General features: G+C 41.5%; 1 protein-coding gene and 1 long non-coding RNA gene across 2 annotated transcripts; one reads left to right on the plus strand and one right to left on the minus strand.

Moving 5' to 3' along the window:
- Positions 1 to 4740: 4740 nt before the first annotated feature.
- LOC121795440 (bidirectional sugar transporter SWEET16-like) lies at positions 4741 to 7367 on the minus strand. The gene is made up of 6 exons (XM_042193976.1): positions 7154 to 7367; positions 6986 to 7022; positions 6544 to 6754; positions 6279 to 6440; positions 5411 to 5530; positions 4741 to 5312 (listed from the first exon to the last, which is right to left on the minus strand). Exons 1-6 carry the CDS (start codon positions 7185 to 7187, stop codon positions 4989 to 4991), a joined length of 888 nt encoding a protein of 295 aa, XP_042049910.1. The 5' UTR covers positions 7188 to 7367; the 3' UTR covers positions 4741 to 4988.
- Positions 7368 to 10680: 3313 nt separating this feature from the next.
- Positions 10681 to 12317, plus strand: LOC121794797. Its single transcript, XR_006049359.1, has 4 exons — positions 10681 to 10780; positions 11025 to 11098; positions 11192 to 11452; positions 11572 to 12317. It is a non-coding gene; the product is annotated as an uncharacterized LOC121794797 (long non-coding RNA).
- The last annotated feature ends 11455 nt before the right edge of the window (positions 12318 to 23772 follow it).

A 23772-nucleotide genomic window follows, 5' to 3' on the forward strand; every position in this document is an offset into this window, starting at 1 on the left:
GAGCACTTCCATCCCAAGGAAATATTTGAGATCTCATAGATTCTTCATCTCAAACTCTGTAGCCAAATGCCCCTTGAGATCGTTTATTTCCTCTACATCATCCCCTGTAATGATCATATCATCCACATAAATTATCAGACAGGTGACCTTCTCTCCTCTTCGTTTGATGAATAGGGTGTGATCTGAGTTACTCTGCCGATAGCCGTATCGTTTCATTACTTCCGTGAATCTCCCGAACCAAGCTCTCGGGGACTGTTTCAACCCATATAGAGTTTTCTTTAACTTGCATACCTTGCCTTGTCCAAATTCCTCTGTGAATCCTGGTGGGGCCTCTATATAGATAGGATCCTTCAATTCTCCATGAAGAAATGCATTTGTGACGTCATACTGATGAAGTGACCAGTCTTTGTTTGCTGCAATAGACAGTAAAACTCTTACAGTGTTCATTTTTGCGACCGGGGAGAATGTCTCTGAATAGTCAACTCCCTGAGTCTGCGTACACCCCTTTTCCACCAATCGAGCCTTGTATCTCTCAATACTCCCATCTGGTCTCCGTTTGATTGTGAAGACCCATCTGCAGCCGACTGTATGTTTCCCATCGGGCAATGAGTCTACTTCCCAAGTACCGTTTCGTTTCAGTGCTCTCATCTCGACGAGCATTGCCTCCCTCCAGTCCTTGATTTTGAAGGCTTCTTCAAAGGTTCTCGGGATCTCTTCTTCACACAGGGCTGCATGGAATGCCCTTGCCATTTTGGATATGTTGGCTTCAGCGAAGTTGGCCACAGAGTATCTGCTTTTCCTCCCTATCCGTTCCGGGGAGTATTACTTGGGTGGAATTCCTCTCGTACTTCGTGGAGGAAGCACGTACTGCCCTGTGTCCTGATCAATAGTAGTATCTTCTTCCTCTTCTACTTCTGTACCAAGTGGGTCAGGAATAATATCGGTACTTTCATGATTCGGACTAGATATTACCTCGGATTCCGTTACGGTTGGATCAGAGGAACGCGGCGGAAGCGTTCTCGAGATCGTCTCTGTGGACGGGATCGGCTCAGGAATAGTGCCAGCTTGCTTTGTTGGATCCTAATCAAAGTTACTTGGCACATACCACCGTAGGGAGTCATTTTCTTGGGTCTCCCCCTGTCTCACACTCTCCCCCTGAGTCCCAAGGTGGTAGAAGAATTCGGTTTCAAAGAAGTTGCAGTTCATAGTGGTAATAACCCGTTTGGTTTTGGGGTCATAACATCTATAGCCCTTTTGGTTAATCCCATATCCCATAAAAACACACTTAATTGCACACGGGGAAAATTTATTACTTTCATGCTTGGGAACGTGGACATAAACAGAACAACCAAATGTTTTGGGTGGTAAGGATAAGGCTGAGGGGATTTTGGTTAAGGTGGAAATGTGATCTAGAGGGGTTTTGCGGTTTAGGATTTTTGTGGGAAGTCGATTGAGAAGGTAAACTGAGGTGGCAAAGGCTTCAGGCCAAAAAGATGGAGGTACTTTTGAGTCAAATAGGAGGGCTCGGGTCATTTCAAGGATGATTCGATTTTTTCGTTCTGCTACCCCGTTTTGTTCTGGTGTGTGGGAACAAGAAGTCTGGTGTACTAACCCATTTTCGGCAAAAAAATTTGTCATGGAACTGTTTAAAAATTCCCCCCATTATCAGATCATAGGATTTTGATAGACGTCTGAAATTGAGTTTGAATCATTTTATAAAACAACATGAATTTGTCATATACTTGAGATTTATGTTTCATAAAATAAACCCAAGTAGCTCTACTGCAATCATCAACAAATATCACAAAGTATTTAAGACCAAAACTTGTTCCTATAGGCGCTGGGCCACACACATCAGAATGAATCAGGGAAAAAACAGTGTCAACACGAGTATCATTTGGTTTAAACGAGTTTCGGTGGCTCTTGGCCAAAACACATGCTTCACAAGAGAAGTTCTTAGGAACAAAAAGTTTAGGAAATAAGGATTTCAAATAACCCGGAGAGGTATGGCCCATCCGACGGTGCCAGAGCCAAGTATCTTGATTAGTGGATCCGTGAGCAAGCATCGCCGCACCATCTCGTCGAACAATCTCATCCACAAAGTAGAGCCCACTACGCTCAGTGCCACGTCCAATAATCTTCCCCGTCCGGATATCCTGTAACATACAGAAGTTTAGGTGCATTAGTAGAGAACAATTTAAATCCTTAGTCACATGACTAATCGACATTAACTTCTGAGATAATCTAGGCACATAGAGACAATTGGGAATATGAACATTAGGAAAAAGTTCTATAGTTCCAGCCCCTTCGACTGGTGTAACCCCTCCATTTGCAGTTTTTATATGCGACTTAGGAGTCTTATGATATTTCAAAAAATCATTTCTGTCATAGGACATCGTGTCGGTTGCCCCACAGTCAAAGATCCATCCCGTGTCATTAACAATATCACAATTTTGGGTCTCAAAAGCATATGATAAATTCTCTAAGGGTGCAAAGGAATTTTTGCAAATAATGGGGTCATTTCTGCAATTTTCAATAGGCGAGAGGCGATTTCTAACATAATTATCAGGATGGGGTTCTTTTCCATATTACTTAACATGCTTGGATTTAATATCAAAATCGGATTTATTAGGGTTAGGGCATGAAATCCCCAACCCTTTACCTCCAACTTCACCTCCGCCGTCAAGTCTGAGAGAGGCGATCATCGCCTCTGCCGTCTTTCCCCCACCACCGCTGTTCTCGCCTCGCCCGCCACCGCCGGTTGGGAGACCACCGGTATCTGGTCTCTTCTCTTGGAATGCCACCGCCTCTTGGCTTCCCTCTGTCTGGTTTCGGCCTCCGCCGTTAGTTCCGATGGCGACTTTCGCCTTTCCAGCTTTCTCTTCCTCCCACCATTCTGGATATCCCACTAATTGGAAGCATGTGTTCTTTTGTATGCTTGTGCATTCCACAGTGGGAGCACCAGAGTTTGGATCTGTCCGGTCAGTTGTTTCCCCGGCGGTTGGCGGCGGGGCGGTGTATTGGTGGTTGTCCTCTGTTTTGCGGCTGTGATGGGCGGTACTCTCGAGCTCTAAATCCGAATCCAACCCCCGATGATGTCTCATTCCTGACGGTGATGGAGGTCGAATCGGATGTCGGCGACATGATCTTGAGTCGAGCCGTCTCCCGTTTTACCCATCCATACGCGACGTCGGCTGAGGGGTAGGGATCCTCCTTGAGGATCTCGCGTCGGATCCAGTCGTACATCTCGTTTAATACGGTGAGAAATTTGAATAATCGTAGTTCGGATTTGATGTCCCGGTATTGTGCTATTCCTTTGTCACAACAATTAACTGTCTTGTGTGGGCATCGATCGACGTTGATCCATAGCCCGTGGAGCCTGCTCCAGTAAGCCTCCAATGTTGAATCTCCTTGTATAATTCTGCTCGCCTTGTCTCGCAGGTCATATATGTATACGAGTCCGCCAAACTTGCAAAAGTTACGGCGAGTGTATCCCACAGTGCCTTCGCCGTTTGGTGATGTGCGAAATCGGTGATGATGTTGGTTTCCATGTTGTCGATAATCCAGAAGAAGACTATTAGGTCTATCTCTTCCCAATTGGTCTCCCCCGGCTGTGGTGGAGACGGGACTCCTGATATATGGCGGTAGACTCCTCGGCCGCCTATAGACACTTTCATTAATCGTGCTCACAGTGAATAGTTTGAGCCATTCAGTTTGAAGGCTACGGTAACACTCTTGCTTGATCTGATTTTCTCTGCAACAGGTTCGGTTGTTTCTGGTTTATCTTCTGCCATGTTTCTGGCTGAGTTGTTCTTCTCGCCGTTTTGGTCAAGAGAGGTATATTTTTGGGGGCTATGATGAAGGTTTTCTGAGCCTAACCTGCTTGGATGCCATGTAGAAATTAAGAATTGGGATAATTTCTGATATATTATTCACACTGCATTGTACATGTTTATATAGACTTAGGAAGAGACTATACAAGGTAACAACGTAAATAAGGTAAAACGTGTATAAAATCTTCCTAATTTCTTGTGATTGATTTCCTCTGATTTCTTCCTTGCTTCCATATAATCTTCTCTTTGATTGTGAAGGATATTCTTCGTGATCTTCCAACAACCAATTTCGATCGGTAATTTTCTTAGGAAAAGAAATTCTTATATGCATGATGCTCTAATATCTTGGTGTTAAAGTGAGCACGTTTCCTCCTCATATCATATGATAGAGTATTAAAATATGAGCTTGCCAGGTCTCATGGTTTATAGTTTATACATAGTTCGGTCCACATATATAAGTTGTTGAAAAAAATTATGAATAGTTGGATAGGAAGGAAAGACTATCTATATTTTTATTGAATACAAAAGATATGTCAATCTATATGTCCCCATCTTAATCTCATTTAGTAGTACTAAAAAATTATCATAATTCATTCATGCGCACTTCCTTTCAAATTTGAGAAATAATTATATAAAAAATATTAGGTGGCAGAGTTTGCACCTATTGAAAAATACAATAATATGTATTTTCAACTAGATGCGACAATGTTTGTTAAGAGTGGGTCTAATATTTGTGTTAGCTTAGCTGCGACTAGCTGGTTTCTAGTTTTCAGTTGGCCCTCTCTTATTTATTTTATTTTTATTTTTTTGGTTCATTCTAAAAACCAAAAAAATCTATGCTATTTTAAAGTTTCCACAAGATAAGAAAAGAGATCCATTTCGATGCATCATCCAAATTAAACCATACTTATGAGTAATAAATTTTAATTGGAGAATAAATAATTACTAATTGGGGATTGGTGAATTCTAATTGAGATTGTGCATCCTCCTCATGTATGCAAGGATTTTCTATAACAAAATAACACAAGGGATATAGTAATGGAGGTGATGCATGCATCCCAAATAAATTAAGCAAGCATTATTACCAAAACCATAGCATTATTATAGTATTATGCTTATCTAAGCCAAAGAGTTGGGCTTTGAATACGAGTGGATTTAAAGCCCAATATTTGATCCTGAACCTGTTTCAATGTCTCTCTGAGTGAATTTATCCAATTCCAAAGGGCCCAATGAAGGTGTTTTCATAACATTTTGGGTGATGATTGAGTTGTTGGGAAGGCTATTGGCTTTGTGTAGACTACTCCCATTTTTCGTCTTCTCGTCCAAATCTTGGAGTTGAAGCCCATCTTTTACGAGATGGGCCGATCCTTCCTTTTCTTTCCTCTCATCATCCGATTCTACGGGCCTCGATTTATTCTTGTACATCATGTATAGAATTAATTGGAGCGAGCCCAATACGAATCCAATTCCATTTGGCACCTTTAATTAACATCATTTTCAAAATTAAATATGAATTAGTAAAATTAGATTTCCGAATGATGAAAAACAAAAAAGTTTGGTATTATTGAAAAGCTTACTCCAATGTAGTAATCTTTAACGAGTAGGGCGTATGTGGACCACACGCCTCCGTTGAGAAATTGGAAGAAGGAAAGGAGGAAAGGCATATACTTCACACTCCTCGTCTTAATCACTGTCCTCTGCAACATAAGTACAACTAACTCATTAATCACGAGTTAATTAATTTCAGACCAAGTTTTGAACTCTAAACACAGCCCTATAAATTTTAGCTCATCAACCTTACATATTATTATTATTAAAACCCCCAACTCGGCCTAATTCGGTTATTGGACTTCACAATCCTTAAGTTTGAACACCCAAATCTATAATGATAAGCCCAAACCGTTATAAAAAGTACTCCGTCCGTCCCTCTATAGCTGAGTCGTACTCCCTCCGTCCTATTAGAAATGAAACATTTGATTTTTGGCATATGATTTTATGTGGTGTTGTTTTGTGAGTTAATGATGAGAGAATAAAGTAAGATAGATGAAAAAGTAGAGATGATGTTATTTCCATTTTAGGAAATGTTTCATTTTTTATGGAATAATCCAAAAAGGAAAACGTTTATTTTTAATGGAACATAGGGAGTATTTCTTTTCGAGTTGTTCCACTATAGCTGAGTCATTTCATTTTTTGGCAAAAGCCAACACATTTCTTCTCTCTTACTTTACTCCCTCTCTCCATCTCTCTACCTTTTTCATTATCTACTTTATTCTCCTTTTACTTAACTCACTTGACACAATTTTTTTTAAGTCTCGTGTAAAAAAGAAATGCTTCTAGTATTACAAAAGGAGGACGGAGGGAGTACTATTATTGTTGAGAAGAAAGACAAAAAAATGTTCTCCCATTTAATAGATGATAAAAATGAAAACGAAGATAGGTGGGTACCATGGCTGAGAGAGGTGCAGCATACATCCCAATAGTGAGTCCAGCACATAATAGTCCAACCAGTGTGATCCGAGTTTCTCCTTTCAAAGCTAATAGGGTTATAATTATCACAATTCCAAGAAACGCAACATTCACTGCGGCTACCAACTTCACCGATTTTATCTATCATTTAAAAACAACAACATTAATTACTATATATGTATATGTATACGATCCCCAATTAAGATTCAATTTTAGAAAAAAAAACTACTATATGGAGTATGACCTTGATGTTGTGGGGGGCGTATATGAGGAAGATGATGACGTAGACGACGTGCAAAGCAGCTCCTGCTCCGTTTACGGTCACGACGAGCAAACCTCCGGTCTTAAGGAGTCCGTAAAATGTCCACAAACTTGTACTCAGTAAGGTGGTTATGTATGGGAGTCCTTTGTAATCCTCTGTTGATTTGTTTTTCACTACCTGCTTGAATGTGTTTCTAATACAATAACAAAACCCTAATCATTTATACTTGACATCACATAATGCTACAAATCATAACAAAAAGTGACACCTTTCAGTTGTTGGGTTTTGGCTAAGAAATGGGTGGCTACAATACAAATACCTATTAATTAAAAATATGCCTTCTACACTTCATTTATATGTGTGTGTTTATACTAAGGAAATGAACCTAAATATTAATCTTAATTAAAGGAAGAAAGAAACTTACAATGGAGACGTAAACATAAGTATAGAAATCACATTTCCTGCCCCCATCAGAAAAAAAATGGTTAGTTTATAACTGAAACCAAAATTTTGATATAATCTTGTTGAGTAACATGTCATGTCGGTATACAAGGAAATTAGTTATATATTGCAAACAATATATCGTAATTACCAATGATCCCAATAATGAAGCTTAAGCTAGCCATGCCCAATCAACTACTATATTGTAATGATAAGAACAAGACTTGTAGAGTTGAAGGAGCACAAGAAAAAGCAAGCAAATGTTTCTTTTTTCTTGTATGCATATGTTCTGAAATTGAGAGAGAGAAAGATTGTGTTATGGAGGGGTAAGGCTAGAATATATGTATATATAAAAAGAAGGGTTTTTATATAAATGAATGTGTAGTAGGGTTTAGAAGATCATATATATTGTGCAATAGGATGTTGCCATGCCTAACTTTATTTCACTGTACAACAATTTCTATTTCAATCAAACAGATTTTGTGGGCACGAAACACGTGTTGCATTTTGGAGGCATTACATGTTCTTTTCTATCTCATTCATGCATGTCGCATAAACCACTTTCCATTTGCCCTCCTTTTTTCATGTAAGAAATGATTTTCTGTTTCGTTTGCATTATCTTAATAATTAATTAAGTTTCCGAGAAATTGTTAATTTAATTCGATCACGCAATAAATAAAAGAATTTAATGTTGCACATGGGGAAACTCAAAATCATGACGAGAAGGTTTTATGTGTAGCCTACTTTCTAAATTTACTTTCTCCTCATCTTACTGTTATATTGGATTCTTATAATTTCTACACACGTATCACTAAATTAAATATTATTATAACATATGGTTTAAGTGGCATCTTTTTTTCCCACCACCTATATGAGATATGACCCTGACTCAATGGTGGCTATAGAATCAATTGATGATGTCAAACCACGTCAAAACCGTTACATGCTTTGAAACTAAATTTTATAAAGGGTGAATATCCTTAAAAAATCATTAACTTTTTATGAAATTTGTTATTTTCTATACACCGTAAAAGTGGTGGGAATTACCATGAACTTTGATAGATATGTGAATTTCTCGTGAAAGGAATTTTCCGGCTAACTTTAAGTGACATGATTCGCCCAATGTACTACGCATAACATCCGTAAATAGGACAAAATGAAGCGTTTTTAAAATAGCAAAACATTATCGTTTGAATCCTGACTACCATTATAATCATATTCCCCAAAATCAATGAACTTGGATGGAAAATTCATTTAATTGGAAATTCGCACATCTATCAAAGTTCATAGTATTTCACACAGCTTTTAAAGTTAGTTGGCAATACCAAATTTTGGGAAAGTTCATGATTTTTAAGGCTATTCTCCCTTTTATAAACTAGTTTCTGTTCGTTAGCAAAATATAGTAATAAGATATACATGAGATAAGTCACAATAAGATTTGCATAGGATTAGATTAATAACAGGGGTAAAGATAAAATGATTAATCATAAGTACAATCTAATCTTGACATTTATGAAGGCAAACCAAGATATATTGTCACAAATTAAACTTTTTAGAAAAACACACAAACGATATGATTAATCCTAATCTTTAGTCACAAACAATTATGACAACCAAACCTGCCTTGTTAATATGTCGCTCAAAATTACTCCCTCCATCCGCGGATAGGAGTCTCATTTATTTCCGCATGGGTTTTAAGAAATGTTGAGAAAAGTGGGTGGAAGAAAGTTAGTGGAATATGGGTCTCACTTGTAGTATATATTAGTTTTAAATGATATGTGAGTGGAATGAGTTAGTGGAATGTGAGATCTCTTTACCATTTATAGTAATTATGAACTGTGACTCTTATTCGCGGACGGATCAAAATGAAAAAACGAGACTCCTATTCGCAAACTGAGGGAGTAAAATATAAAGCGGAGATTACTATTACTAGCTAGCCAGTTTATCATATGGAGTATGATATTGTTCAAAGAAAATTTTTGCATCAAAATCTGAAACCAAATTGTTGATCTGGTTGTGTTGAAGCCACGTGATATGATAAGCATGCATAATCATCATTAGGTAAATGTCGGTACGAATTTTATGTGCTTTGATTCTTCTAAGTAGAAAAGTGTCATTTCAATGTAGGGGAGAAGTTGCTTTCAAACTTTTGCAAACTGCAAACTGGAATATCAACTCAAAACGTAAAGAATCATACATCTCTAAATGTTGAAAGCATTCAAAGCAAGCTTCTCCAAACATTCAAAGCAAGCTTCTCTATATTTAGAATACATTCAAATTTTCTGTATTTGTATATATAATTTTCATATTTATTTAATTTCTTTGTCGGCTTGCTGGTAATCTTGGACTTTATTTGTAAAGTAATTTATGTGTTCAATAATTTTTAAGCTCACACACACAATGTATATATATAAGTTGATAGTATGTATAATCAATGTACACTTCAATTTTGATTAATTAATTAAAATACTTATTATAGCAAAACAATTGAAAATAGAGTACACTGAAATTACTACTTTGAATTAAAAGATTCTATGCGCATTTGAAAGCTCTTTAGGAAAACTGTTTGACCACGTGTTAGGAGGAAACTGTTACCAATATAACAACCTTCAATTGGAGCATGAGACCAGATTAGCTCAAGATTTTCAAAATTACCATTATGTGAATTAATAATTTCTTTTTCCGTGATGTATTTATCAATAAAATTACACATGAAGATTAGTAATATACTCCCTCCGTCCCCAAAGAGTATGAACTATTTTCTTTTTCGTCCGTCCCTAAAGAATATGAACTTTCTAATTTTGAAAAATTCAAACAACATACTACCCCTACACGTCATTTTATTTACATCTTATACCATTACCATTAAGGGCTTGTTTGATTGGGATGTTGGCAATCTTTGGATATAGCAAGATAGTAAAATAGTGTGGTGTTTCCTGATTTCCTAGATATAGTTATGTATCATAATTTAGTGTTTGGATGTCTAGTTGCTACTTTGTCAATTAAATATATGTGTTTGATTAGGCAGGCCATACCAAAAGATAAGATTTTGAATTGACATCAATGACCCTGCTTTATAAATGAAATTACAGTTTTATCCTATGAAACCCTAATTGGCGCCAAATACAAATAATTCATCTTCATTTGCCGCCACTCGATTTCTATTTTATACAAGCAAATTAAGCAATCCATCTCACTTTGAAACTTGCAATTAGCTCTTGCGGAAAATACGAGGAAGTCGACTACATGTAAAAATCGCCCAATTTGTATCTATTATTGAAACTTAATTATGTTGTCCATATTTGTAATCCTTCATCGTGCAATAAATATAGTGGTTCATATGGGTGTGTCATGCTTTCTTGTTGATTGTGTATTGTGTTGGTTCTTTCCTGTTAGAGTTTTGTATAATAGAAATCACCTTTCGAGTGATTGGATACTGCAATAACTCTTATTTTATTTTCCAAGGAATATAACGGATTATTTTTATCGTAATGTTGTTATGTTTTACATTTAATGGTTGTTTTATTACATGTTTAAATGTATAAGAAACTTAAGAAAGTCTAAGTCTTTGTTTTAGTAGACCGGTTGTGGGCATCGTCCACTTTAAGGTAACAAGGTCAGTTCTGAACAGAAAAAGAAGAATTTCACAACCTAGATAGGCTTTGACTACCTATAGGAATACGGTTCGGCAACCAGTCAGAAGATCTGTGGTCGAGTATTGAAGATCGACACGTGGAGAAGTAGCAAGCCATCCGCGATTCTTTGGAAAATCAAGAAGGTACAACTTCTGCTCCGTAGAAAAGCATGTTTTAGGTGTCAATTAATCAAAAGCATGTTTTAATTCAAGTTATGAGCATGATACATGTGATAATTGCGTGAATATAATTTGTCTAAATAATCTACTAAATAGATCTAGTTCTCTGATTTGTTCATACTTCCGCTGCCAACCCCATCATTTCCACTCAAAATTTATGACTGAATTTGTGAACGTTTAATACATTCATCTCCCAATTGCTTTATAGCTCTGTCTGCGTGATTTACGGCATCATGGGAGACCATATACACGGCAATGATAGGTGTAGCCCACTCAGCGGTGGTAAGTGTAGAATTAACCTTGTTGTTGTTCACATAAATAGAAATAAAAAAATCATAGCATTCAGACCAAATTCTTTTTTTTTTGTTTCTTCAGAACATCAGAATGTAGGCACATGGTTGGAAATCAGATAATGGTTTCCGAGCAGGCTACTTAATAGGAATTGAGGAATGTCTGAAACGTGAATTTCCTACCATTGATATTAAAGCGGAACCACACATTAAGTCAAAAATCACAGCATGGAAGAAGAACTATTACTCTCTCTCAACTATCCTAGCTCGTAGTGGGGTGGGATTCAACGCACATAATGACTTTAAGATCGACTGTGATGATGAACAATGAGCTCAAATCGTTCAGGTAATGCTTTACATAGATGGTAGATAAATCTAAGATTTTTTTAGGTACAAATAATCATATTTGATAGTAGACATAGTTGCATTATTTCTGATTTACCTTGGTATTTAATTATGTTACAGAAGGATGGCAATGCGAAGTACATGCAGAACAAAGCTTGGCCACATTGGGACAGCTGGAATGAGATTTTGGCAAGGAGCGCGCAGGTGGTGGAAAGGCACTCGATTCTGCCAAGACTGTGAACAAATTGCCCTCTGTGCAGCGCAATGAACAAGAGAACTAATTACCCGATGAGCTTTGAGGAGCTCTTTTCAAATGAAGTTCTCCCAGAAGGTATGAATCATGACGTCGATTCAGGAAGTAATACCAATGTCCCCAATGTTTCCAATGTCCCCAGTGTTCACAATGTCCCAAATGTCCCAAATGTGCATGTTGTCCCCAATGTTCCCAACACCCCGAAAGGAAGCAAGTAGGAAACGCAAAGGAATCGACCCGATGGATAAATTGATTGACTTGATGAAGCAAATATGCATGAAGACACTAATGAACATTTGAAGACATTGTCAACACGTATTGGTTATGATTTTGATCTCAGCGCCAAACGGGCTGAGATTTTCAATCAACTTGGTGTTGGGTCGGGTCTCACTTTGAAGCATAAATTCTTTGTTGGTCAGAAGCTGGTTAAGGAACCTGAGTTGAGGGATCTCTTCTGAGGGCTTCCTGAGATCGCACGCCCAGAGTATGTGATGTTCCTCTTGGAGAAGGAAGGACTCATCTAATTCCCAAGAAGTTGGTTTAGACTATTTTGTGCAGGAAAGCCTTTTGTGTAATATATATTACATGCAATTTTTTGTGGATATTTCTTAACACATATTACATGCAATTTTTTGTGGATCTTATATGCAATGCTCACTAGAAGCTCTTGCATTTAAATCAATGCATGTAATAGAAGTGTAATTGATGTTGCATGTCTTTGTTAACACATATTACATGCATTTTTGTTGTGGATCTTATACGCAATGCTCACTTGAAGCTCTTGCATTTAGATTAATGCATGGTTTATGTGTTCTGGTACTAGCTTTTGGTATTGTAGTGACAATGGGTTTTTTTAAATGAACTTTTAGTTACATAATTTGTAGCAATATTGGTGCTTTAATTGCTTTTTGAGGCTTCGTATAGGTCCTTGATCTATAATTATATTCAAAACACATATCACAATTCACCTGCTAATTATACAAGTTCATACATGCATCATCTATATTGCATGAACAATCAAAGCTAATTAAAATTGTTCACATCAAAATCTCAAATCAGATTATACATATCATAATTTCATAGATTTAGTGTCCCTTTCAAATAAGATACCAAGACAATTAACACATAGTTCGCATACTTGATAAGTCATATTCTAGGCCTTGGTTACTGGTCAGTATGATGTGCATAATTGATTATATCTGCAAAACAGTTGCTCAAAGTGTGCAGGTTGAGTGTTCTAGCCAGTAGACAAAGCTTCAGATACTTCAGATGAAAAGGGCGTCAGAACGATTACATACTGACCAGTATGCATGCAAAAATGGCTCGAGATTGAGAAGAAGGATAGCTGGGACTGATCAACCACAATTAAGGGCAAAGAAGTCATCTCGCCACGAGGTTTTACCCAAAAATCAAGGGTAAGCCTCCATATAAAAGGAAGCCACTTGGAGAGAGAGAGGGGCACTCATTCATCATCATCACTCTTAGGTACAATTCTCTCGGTAGTTTAGTCCTTCAGCCCAGTCCAGAGCCTCGTTCCTCGCCACAGCCATGGTCACTTAAAGATCATCAGTTCGCCGGAGTTCCATTCTCTCGTTCCAGTCAGCACGATCGTAGTTAGCAGTTCCATCGCCCGGAGTGGCAAAAATAATCTTTATTTGCTTTCTAGTTAATCTTGTTTGTTTTCTCTACGTTGGATCTTTCGCATTTCCAGTATTTTGCTTATTTTGAAGTCTTGGTTGTGATCCAAACGTTTTCTAAATGCTATGAAGTTGTTTTCCAGCATCGGTTCATGTTTGTTTTCGCTTCTTTCTGCCTAGATAGCTTAGATCTAGCTGTTACGGTAATTTCCAGTGTGGAATCACATGTTTTAACTTCTGTAGTTAATCTCTCTGAGTTTGCAAGTCTAGATAGCTGTTAGATTTTAGATCTGAATTAGTTAAGTGTGAAAACCCAGTTTACGTGATTTCTGCCACCCTGCATGTTGCCCAGTAAGCATAATTGCAGTTTTAGTGTTCGATCTTTTGATTCGAAGTTTTAATTGTAGATCTGAGCTGTGAAGTTTGTTAATCAGTGTTTCTCGTTCATGAAATCTGAGATTGTTGATCTGAGTTTATTCATGTTGAAGAAGATAATATCCACATCCAAGTTTGGGACCACTTTTACTTTTTAGTTACTTTTGCTTTTGTCCTTTATTTTTCTATCTTTTCAGCTGGTACCCTACAGATCTGTCATTCTAGTCACCTAACTACCTCTTTTCCTCTGATATTCTGTTTAACCTTTTATAGTAAACTAGTACTTTCCATATACTTCCTGAAAACCATGTTCCCCACTTTCCACGTACACAGCCGCCTGTCCAACACCTTTCTCACCTCCTAGTCAGTAGAGTACCACCTTACATTCCAGTCTAGATAAGTCTCAACCCAAAGCGTGGTAGCTAACCAAACCTTTCCAGAATATCACCACAATTCCCAAAACGCATTCATCTTTGTGGGATTCGACCCATACCTTCACTATACTATCCAGTAGAAGAGGGTTGAGGAATTATTGATACCAGGTTCAGGTTTAGCAGGGACTTCCATACTGATCAATAGGATACACCCTTTGCTTGAAACGACACCTGCACAAACCTGCTCTTTCAAATGGCGCCGTTGCCGGGGATGGATGGCGTTATTAGTAGCTATTGTGCGTGATACTTTGGCGTATATATTGTGGATAACTTCTTTTCTTTCTTTTTATTTCAGTTTATGAGAAGCAACTCGGCTCCTGACCAGTGGAGGCCGAAGATACTTCAGCGAGGATCTATACTCGTAACCACTCGATCCGGCTTGTCGACGGCTTTGTCTGACTTAGGTTCGAGTAGTGACGAGGAGCAATACACCATAGAAGGACCAATACCGGAAGAGATACCAAGGATAGAGGGAAACCCGAGAAGGATGGCCGCTCAAGGAGAAGAAGATCCTGAGATCGGGACGCTGAACGCACAAACCGAGGGAGAACCACCTCAAGCCATAGTTGTGACCCCAAGGCAAACTGCTTGTGATGTGAAGCCTCATGTGATCCCAATTCTGCCTATATACTGCGGGAAGAGTTACGAATGGCCTTACGAGTTCCTTCATGAGTTTTGTAAGATTTGTAGGCCGCAGAGGAGGCCAGCAGGGGCGACCGAGGATGATTACAGATTGAAGGCTTTGCCGTTCGTTTTGAAAGGGGAGGCAAACACCTGGTTCATGCGCCTGCCCCCCGACTCCATTGAGAGTTGGGCCGATTTCAAGTCAGTATTCCTAGGCGAGTTTTTCCCGTCATCCAAGACAAGCACGGTGAAGAGGGAAATAACTAGTGTGAAACAAGGGTACGATGAACCCTTGAGCGATTATTGGGCGAGGTATATTGGCCTTTTAGATGCATGTCCCAACCATCGCATGGCGGACATTGAGATACATCATACCTTCTATGAGGGGATGAACATAACAACTAAGGACCTGGCCAATTCGTCGTCGGGAGGAAGCTTCACGCAGCTACGGGTCAGCGAAGCAAAGAGGGTCCTAAGGAAGCTACTGAGTGCGAAGAAGGAGTATGACCATTTAAGGGATGGATACAACCGAGAAAAGGTTGCAAGTGCCTCGTCTACTGACTAGGAACAGAAGCTTGAACAGAAGATAGATTTGAAGATGGATGAGCTGAAGAAGTCACTCCTGAGCACAATCGAGAAGAATACACCGCCGACTTCCCCAGTTGGGAACTATAAAGGTGCAGAACAGGGAAACCAAGGACCGAGTTATGATCAGCCAAACGACTTGGTCAGTATGGAGCAGGCTAATGCTGCCGGGTATTTTAACTCAAATGGGAATTGGATCCAGGGGAGACAACGGGACGCACCATGGAGGGATCACCCAAATTTTCAATGGGGAGATGAGAACCAAAATCAAAACCAAGGTCAAGGTCAGAACCAATATAACCCCCACCCGAACCAAAACCCCAACTGTGGACCAGCAAACCCGGACCACCAGTTCAACTGGTCAGGAAGGAACCAACAAACCCAAAACCAACACCCACAAAACCAGAACAAAAACCCTGTTTATGTACCACCACACCAGAGAAACTTTCAAAATTACCAAAATCAGCCGAACCAAGCACCCCAACACCATCAGAACCAAAATCAGTTCCAAAACCAAAATCAGAATCAATATCACCAAGACCAGTATAACTCTCCTGGGCAGTATAACCAATACCCACCTAACCAGAACCAGCAAAACTTCCAAAATTTCCAACCCAACCAAAGTTCCCAGTATAACCAGCACCAAGGCCCAAATCAGTCACAATACCCTAACAGGTCGAGGAGGTCCATGGAGAACATGATGGGAGAATTGCTCGCGTCGCAGCAATGTATCAAGGGCGAGTTGCAATCCCACAACGAAGTAGTGCAGGGGATGCAAAATGCCCAGAAGGAACATAAAGCGAACATGGATATGATGAATAGGCAGTTGGCCCAACTGGCCAGCTCGATGGGTGAAATAAGAGGAAATGCAGGGAAACTCCCGTCTACAGTCCAAATACCCGAAAAGGCGAATGTGAGTAAGGTTACATTGAGGTCAGGAACTACTTATTATGGACCTCGACCGAAACAACCAAGTGGAGAGCCGAGTAGAACGAAGATAGGGGGCGACACCATCTCAGTGGAAGAGCTTAAGAGATCCATGCCTCGGATGCAGGACCTATTTTTCTTGGGGGAGACGCCATGTGGAGGAGGTGAACCCAAGAACGTACTGGTCAGGAAGGAACCCCATCAAGAGGTAGAATCCAGAACGGAGGCTCAGACCCAGAATTTGCCCAAGGAAGATTCCAAGAAGGTTGCTGAGGGACCGGTAGAGGAGAAAAAGGGGGAGAAACCATTCCCTTTCCGCTTTGTTACAAAAAGAAAGAAGGAGAACCCGGTGGACTACTTGTCGATTTTTGGGAAATTGGATGTCACCATACCATTCCTCCAAGCCGTGAAGCTACCCCCACTGGGGAAATTCATTAAGGAATTCATAGCCGGGAAAACCCAGGAGGATGAGAAGATCATGGTAGAAGGGATCGCGTCTGCAATTGTGCAGGAGAAGCTACCGCCCAAGAGGGCCGATCCAGGTATGTTCACTTTGCCTATAACTATAGGAGATGTGAAAGTCGAGCATGCAATGTGTGATCTTGGAGCTTGTATTAATGTCATGCCTTTGTCAATCTATAACCGATTGAAGGGAGTTAGATTGTCGAGTACTAGGGTGTTGATCCAACTGGCTGATAGGTCATGCATAAGTCCTGAGGGTGTTTTAGAGAATGTGTTGGTTAGAGTGCATGATTTTACCTACCCTGCTGACTTTTATGTGATCAAAATGAGTGATTCCGAGGCTAGGGAATCTAGTGACATATTGTTAGGAAGGCCATTTTTTAGGACGGCCAAGACAATAGTAGACATGGCTGAGGGAACAATTTGCATTGATTTTCATGGGGAGAAGTTTACTTTTGATATCAATGAGGCCATGAAAAAGCCTATTGATTCTGAAAATGTATGCTATGTTGATGTGATTGACCCCTTAGTCAAAGATTTTCTTGAGACCGAACTATTGCAGGAGAAACTCCAAGCTTTAGATGTGTATGAGCAAGCTGACGTAGATGCCGCTGCATGGTGTGATCTGATCGGTAGCCAAGGGTTGACCGATGTAGAGATAGAGGGAGCAATTAAGGACTTCTGCCAGAAATCGGAATTTATTGGAGCCGCAGGGGCCAAGCTACCAGTCAGTATAGAGGAATCTTCAGAGGGAGAACTAGAGAAAGAAGGAGAGGCTGAGAAAAACCCTCTACCCGAAGACACACTTCCACCCCAAGTTGAGCTGAAGAAATTGCCATCGAATTTAAAGTATGCTTTCCTCGGAGAGGAGAACTCATATCCGGTGATCATCAGCAGCAGCCTTACAAAGGAACAGGAGACAAGGCTACTGACTGTGTTGAGTAAGAACAAGAAGGCAATTGGATGGAGCCTTACAGATTTAATGGGAATAAGCCCTAACGTCTGCATGCACCACATTAGGCTGGAAGAGGGAGCAAAGGCACATCGAGATGCCCAAAGAAAGGTAAACCCCAACATGCGAGAAGAAATATTGAAGGAGATCTTGAAATTGTTGTCGCTAGGGATTATCTATTCAGTGCCGGACAGCGAGTGGGTCAGCCCGATCCACATGGTCCCAAAGAAGTCGGGAATCCAAGTCGTTCAAAATGAGAGGAATAAGCTGATCCCAACGAGGCTAGTCACGGGTTGGCGAATGTGCATCGATTACCGTAAGCTGAACAATGCGACCAGGAAGGTCCATTTCCCGTTGCCTTTCATCGACCAAATGTTGGAGAGATTGGCTGGGAAGAAGTACTTTTACTTTTTGGATAGATACAGCGGATATTTCCAAGTTTACGTGGATCCTGAGGACCAGGATAAGACTACATTCACTTGCCCATTCGGAACCTATGTATACAGACGCATGCCTTTCGGCCTATGCAACGCTCCAGGTACGTTTCAAAGATGTATGATGAGCATATTCTCCAATCTAATTGAGGACTGTATAGAGGTATTTATGGATGCCTTTACGGTCTACGGAGATTCTTTCGACTCTTGCCTTCATCATTTGGACATAGTTCTAGAAAGGTGTCAAACAAAAAGTCTGGTTTTGAATTTTGAGAAGTGTCATTTTATGGTCACTGAGGGGATTGTTCTAGGACACGTGGTTTCAGAGAGAGGAATCCAGGTGGATCGAGCCAAGGTGGATGTTATATCCAAATTACCGTTCCCTACTGATCAGAAGGGGATAAGGGGTTTTCTAGGGCACGCCGGGTTTTATCGAAGATTTATCAAGGATTTCTCCAAGATCGCCCAACCCCTTACCCGACTTCTTCAGAATGAAGTGGAGTTCGTCTTTGATGAGCAATGCAAGGCCGCTTTCAACCTTCTCAAGGAAAAGCTGATATCCGCACCTATCATACGGGCTCCTGACTGGGACTACCCTTTCGAAGTGATGTGCGACGCCAGCGATTATGCAGTGGGAGCCGTACTGGGTCAGAAGATCGATGGGAAGAGGTACGTAATTTTTTATGCATCTAAGACACTGAATCAAGCCCAGCGGAATTACGATACCACTGAAAAAGAGATGCTGGCAGTGGTGTATTCTTTCGAAAAGTTCCGGCCATATTTGTTGGGATCCAAGGTCATCTTTTATACTGACCATGCAGCGATTAAGTATCTGATTGCCAAGAAGGAATTCAAACCCCGCTTGATCCGATGGGTCCTCTTGTTACAAGAATTTGATTGGGCAGTGGAAGATAAGAGAGGAGTCGAGAACAAGGTGGCGGACCATTTAAGTAGAGTAGTGCAAGATGGAAACAGTGAAGAGGTGCACGACAAGTTTCCAGAAGAGCATTTATGTGAGGTAATTTTTGAGGTCAGGAAGATTGACTGGGAAGAAGTGATGAAGCTTACTGGCCAGTACGATACAGGAAAAGGAAAAGAAAAGGTAGGGCAAGAACCATGGTATGCAGACCTAGCCAACTACCTAGTGACTGGAGAGCTTCCAGAAGTACCGAGTATTACCATGGCCCAAAGAATGAAGATCAAGAGTGAAGCAAAATACTACTTTTGGGACGACCCATATCTGTGGAGAGTGGGATCCGATCAAGTGATAAGGAGGTGCGTTCCTAACTGAGAGCAAAGGGACGTTCTGATCCATTGCCACTCGTTAGCATGTGGAGGACATTTCGGATCCAAGAAGACGGCAAGGAAGATTCTGGATAGCGGCTTTTATTGGCCAACCCTCAACAAGGATGCGTACGAGTTCTGCAGAAGTTGTGAGCGCTGTCAACTGACCGGTAGGATATCTGCGAAAGACGAGATGCCCCAAGTTTCGGTAATTGTATGTGAATTGTTCGACATTTGGGGAATGGACTTCATGGGTCCGTTTCCTTCGTCCTATGGCAATTTGTATATCCTGGTTGCAGTGGATTACGTCTCCAAGTGGGTAGAAGCCAAGTCCACAAGCACGTGTGAAGCAAGGGAGGTGGCCAAGTTTCTAAAGAGTCACATTTTCAGCCGATTCGGAGTGCCAAGGGCGATCATATCGGATCAAGGTACACACTTCTGTAATCGCACAATTGAAGCCTTAATGAAAAAATACGGTGTGCACCACAGACTATCAAGCCCCTACCATCCACAAGCAAACGGTCAAGCGGAGATTTCTAACCGCGAGATAAAGAAGATTTTGGAGAAGACTGTCAATCCTTTTAGGGAGGACTGGAGTGTAAGGTTAGAAGATGCTTTATGGGCATATCGGACAGCCTACAAGACCCCCATAGGGATGTCCCCGTACCGGATTATTTTTGGAAAGATGTGCCACTTACCGGTGGGAATTGAACACCGGGTATACTGGGCAGTACAACAAGTGAATATGGATGCTACAGCCTGTGAAGAGAAAAGGAAGCTGTAGTTGCAGGAGCTTGAGGAACTTAGATTGGAGTCGTTTGACTCAGCCATGTGGTACAAGGAGCGAACCAAACTATGGCACGACAGGAATCTGAGGACTTAGGATCTCCATGTTGGGCAGAAAGTACTACTCTTCCAGTCGAGACTGAAGCTCATGCCTGGAAAACTCAAGTCGAAATGGACAGGGCCTTATGTCATCACCGCACTCCGTTCTAATGGAGCAGTGGAGATTTCAGGGAGTCTTCCTAACTCTGAACCCTTTATTGTGAATGGGCATAGACTGAAGGTATTTATGGCCAATAGTGATGTGGCTGTAGTGGATGAAATCCCACTGCAACCACATACTCAGGTTTCATACTGACCGGTAGGATGGGGATTGGAATTCCACTGGGCTAGCTCCTTTTAGCGTAATGTGCATATGCTGGCAAAGTAGAATTCCAATTTTCCTAAGGAAGATGTAAATATGGTACATATTTGGTAGTTAATTAATTTGAACCTTTGCATGCTAGTTAGTTTTAAGAAAAACCAAAATTATTTTTCGAACCTCAAATATTAATTGGGAGTACGTACTGACCATCAGAATACCATTTTGGTGAAACTCCTATTTTATTTAAGTGTCCTTTTTACTATATTTCTAATCTAGGGAAATATAGGGGGAAATCATTAAGGGACGAATTTGAATTTGTGGACTTTCTGGAGCTTTTGAAGGGTGGCAGCGGCTGGAAGGGGCGCGTGAGCAGAGAGAGTGGACACGCCGACCAATCAGGAGTCGGTATTCTCAACCGGCTCTCCCTCGAAACGACGCGATTTGGAACCGCCTATAACCGGTTGCAAACCCACAACTGCCCTATTCCAACCCATAACCAGCCGTCTCCCCAATTTTTCACTTCACAATTTCACTCTGCAACTTTTCTCTCTGCTAAATTTCCACCATCACCCCACAAACACCAACCCCCACTTCATACCCAGAATTTCACTGATCTAAGCCATGGGAAGGAAAGCATTCGCAACAAAAATCAAACCCACTTCAACCTGCAAGGAAGAAAAACCAGAATCACCACCGCCGCGAGAAGAACGACCGTCGAGCCCACAACCGCAACCGCAACCATCGGAGCCGACTCCTCAAGCGCCAACAATGGTCTCCTTGGAAGCAATGGCGGCGTTTCTTCGACAGCAGGACCCCAATAGGGATTGGTTGGAGGCGCTGGCCAGTTTGGGTCAAATCGGGGGACAAGAGAGAGTAATCGGAGAAAAGCCTTCGGAACCGATTGTGCCATCTACAGCAACACTCCCCACCCCGATTACGACTTCCTCCGGAATTCCACCAGAAAGAGAAGCTCCATCGACTACCCCACCACCTAAGTCCTCGGAACCCTCAGAAACTCCACAACACAGTGATTCAATGGAGATTGACCCCATTTCAGCTCATTACGATTCCGACTCGGAAGAACGTGAAGCGAGGAAAGGTCAGGAACATGGGAGCCTACATGGAGCAGTTGAATCAGAGAAAACGCTGACGGCGGGAGTCGTTCCCTGAAAAGTGGCGAGGGAGGTGATAGATCTGAACGAATCAGCCAAGAAGCAGGGCCTAATGACCGATGAGGAATTTCAGGCTATTTTAGATGATGTCAATCGGATGGAAGATGACACTGCCGTGGTGGCTGAGGGGCTAGACCTCGCATCACGGACAGTAGGGGAGAGTGGTGAGTATAAAGAGGCGGAAGAAACAGAAGCAACTCCAGAGATACCAAAACCAGTAGCAACTCCGGTGACTAAACCAAAGGCCGTCAAGAGGAAGTTGGTGTTGAAGGGCGAACCTAAGGCTAGTCGGCCAAAGCTGCAAAGGGTATCTCAAAGATGCTTAGGAAAGTGGGCAGCTAGTAAGGCTAAGCCGAACACGGAGGTAGATCCCGTGGAGATCTTGAGTGAAGAAGAGAGGACCACTCCCACAAACTTGGGGAGGAGTCTTTACCTGTTACTGACCTAGAGGATACTGCAATGGAAACCGAAGCGGTCTCTCCAACACTGAGTGGCCAAGGTGAAGAGGCTGACGGGATGGCTGAGGGTCTGGACCTCGCATCCAGGTCAGTAGGCCACAAGGAGACCAGTCCTACTACCCAGGATCCACTTTTGACACAAGCTGAGAAGGAACCCGAAGAAGAGAAAGACAAGGATGACGGAGAGGAAGTTAGATACCGTGAAGAGAGAAAACGAAAGGGGAAGGCCCCTATGAAGAAGAAGCCCAGCAACAAGAAGCCACGTACAGTGAACACTGGCATAGTCATTACTGAGTCAGTTCAGCGAGTCCAGGAACACCGGAGGGAACAAAGTGATAGCGAATATGCTGCCAGCGAGGAATCAGCCTCCGACAGCGATATCTCTTTGGAGGATGAGGAGTACGCCGAACAACAGCTTCTGGATGATCGTCGGGAGTTAGTCCACCCACCAGTAGAGAGATTAAGGTACCGGAGGTGGACAGTGGACTTCACTGACGAGATAGCGGAGTAGATAAAGCTTTTCAACTCGAAGGAGCTACAAAAAGTTTTCGATAGCAAGGATGAAGGGAGTAAGCAAGTGAAGAGCGGAAACGTACTTCATATTCCTTCTTTAGATGAGTTGGGTGTCGGTGAGCAGTTTCTCTCTTATTTGCACGCGTTAGGATTCGAATGGTTGTTGGAGAATGGAGATCCGAGTGTCCCGGTTAGATTAGCAAAGGAGTTTTTCACGACCTTTAGGTTTAAGGTCACCACTGATCTAGATGAGGAATGTATCAGTTTTAGGCTGTTTGGCGGAGAGATACGGATGAATCTGATTGAGTGGACCGTGCGTCAGGGAATGTGCAGTTTGGAGGAGGCCATAAGGCCTGAGTGGAGAAGTAGGGAGCGGGAAATTCCCAGCAGACATGTGGAATTTGAGCCCCAGGCGGCATGGGAGGAGTTAACTCCCCCAGCCTCTGGAGAATTTGCATCCACTCTCTCTCGCTCAATCCATTTCAATAACTCAATCATACGCCTAGTCCAACTTCACTTGGAATTCAATTTGTTGGGGCAGTCGAACTCCGCTGTTAGGACATCGATGACGGAGTTATACCTTCTCTGGTGCGCCAAGCACGGAAGGAAGTTACATCTGAGTTTTTGGACCGCCTACCAATGCCATCTAATTGTCACCCACCCAGCGAGAAACCTCACTCTCTGCCATATCTTGGGATTGTTCGTCAGAAACAACATCATCATCACGGTGGCCGAAGACTTATCCGACCAGATCATGGTGGATCCTCCTGGTCTCTTTGATACACCTTTGTTCGTCCGAACGAACACCGTTTACATGAGGCAGGGCGTACCACGTTTCTACGCAATGGGAGAAGAAGCTATACCGACTGGGAGATCTGCAGCACATCCGGGAACACAAGATCAGGAGCAGAGACAGGAAAGGCTAGAGAAGACAGTTGAAGAGTTGGCGGAAAAGAATCGAAAAGCAAGAGCGGAGTTAAGCCGTTTGGCAACTGTGATGGAAGGAATCTTGAAAGAGCTGGGAACCGGGAAGTTGGTCCGTGAATCTGGACCAAGTGGCCATG

The sequence above is a fragment of the Salvia splendens genome, chromosome 3, assembly GCF_004379255.2.
Source record: "Salvia splendens isolate huo1 chromosome 3, SspV2, whole genome shotgun sequence".
Lineage (NCBI taxonomy): Eukaryota > Viridiplantae > Streptophyta > Magnoliopsida > Lamiales > Lamiaceae > Salvia > Salvia splendens.

What these genes read in the sequence shown, in the direction of transcription:
- LOC121795440 (XM_042193976.1), bottom strand. Translation starts at nt 7,187, where the DNA reads ATGGCTAGCTTAAGCTTCATTATTGGGATCATTG. An exon ending in CTTCATTATTGGGATCATTG is followed by an intron (nt 7,023 to 7,153) that starts GTAATTACGATA and finishes TGATGGGGGCAG; the next exon opens with GAAATGTGATTTCTATACTT. An exon ending in CTTATGTTTACGTCTCCATT is followed by an intron (nt 6,755 to 6,985) that starts GTAAGTTTCTTT and finishes TTATTGTATTAG; the next exon opens with AAACACATTCAAGCAGGTAG.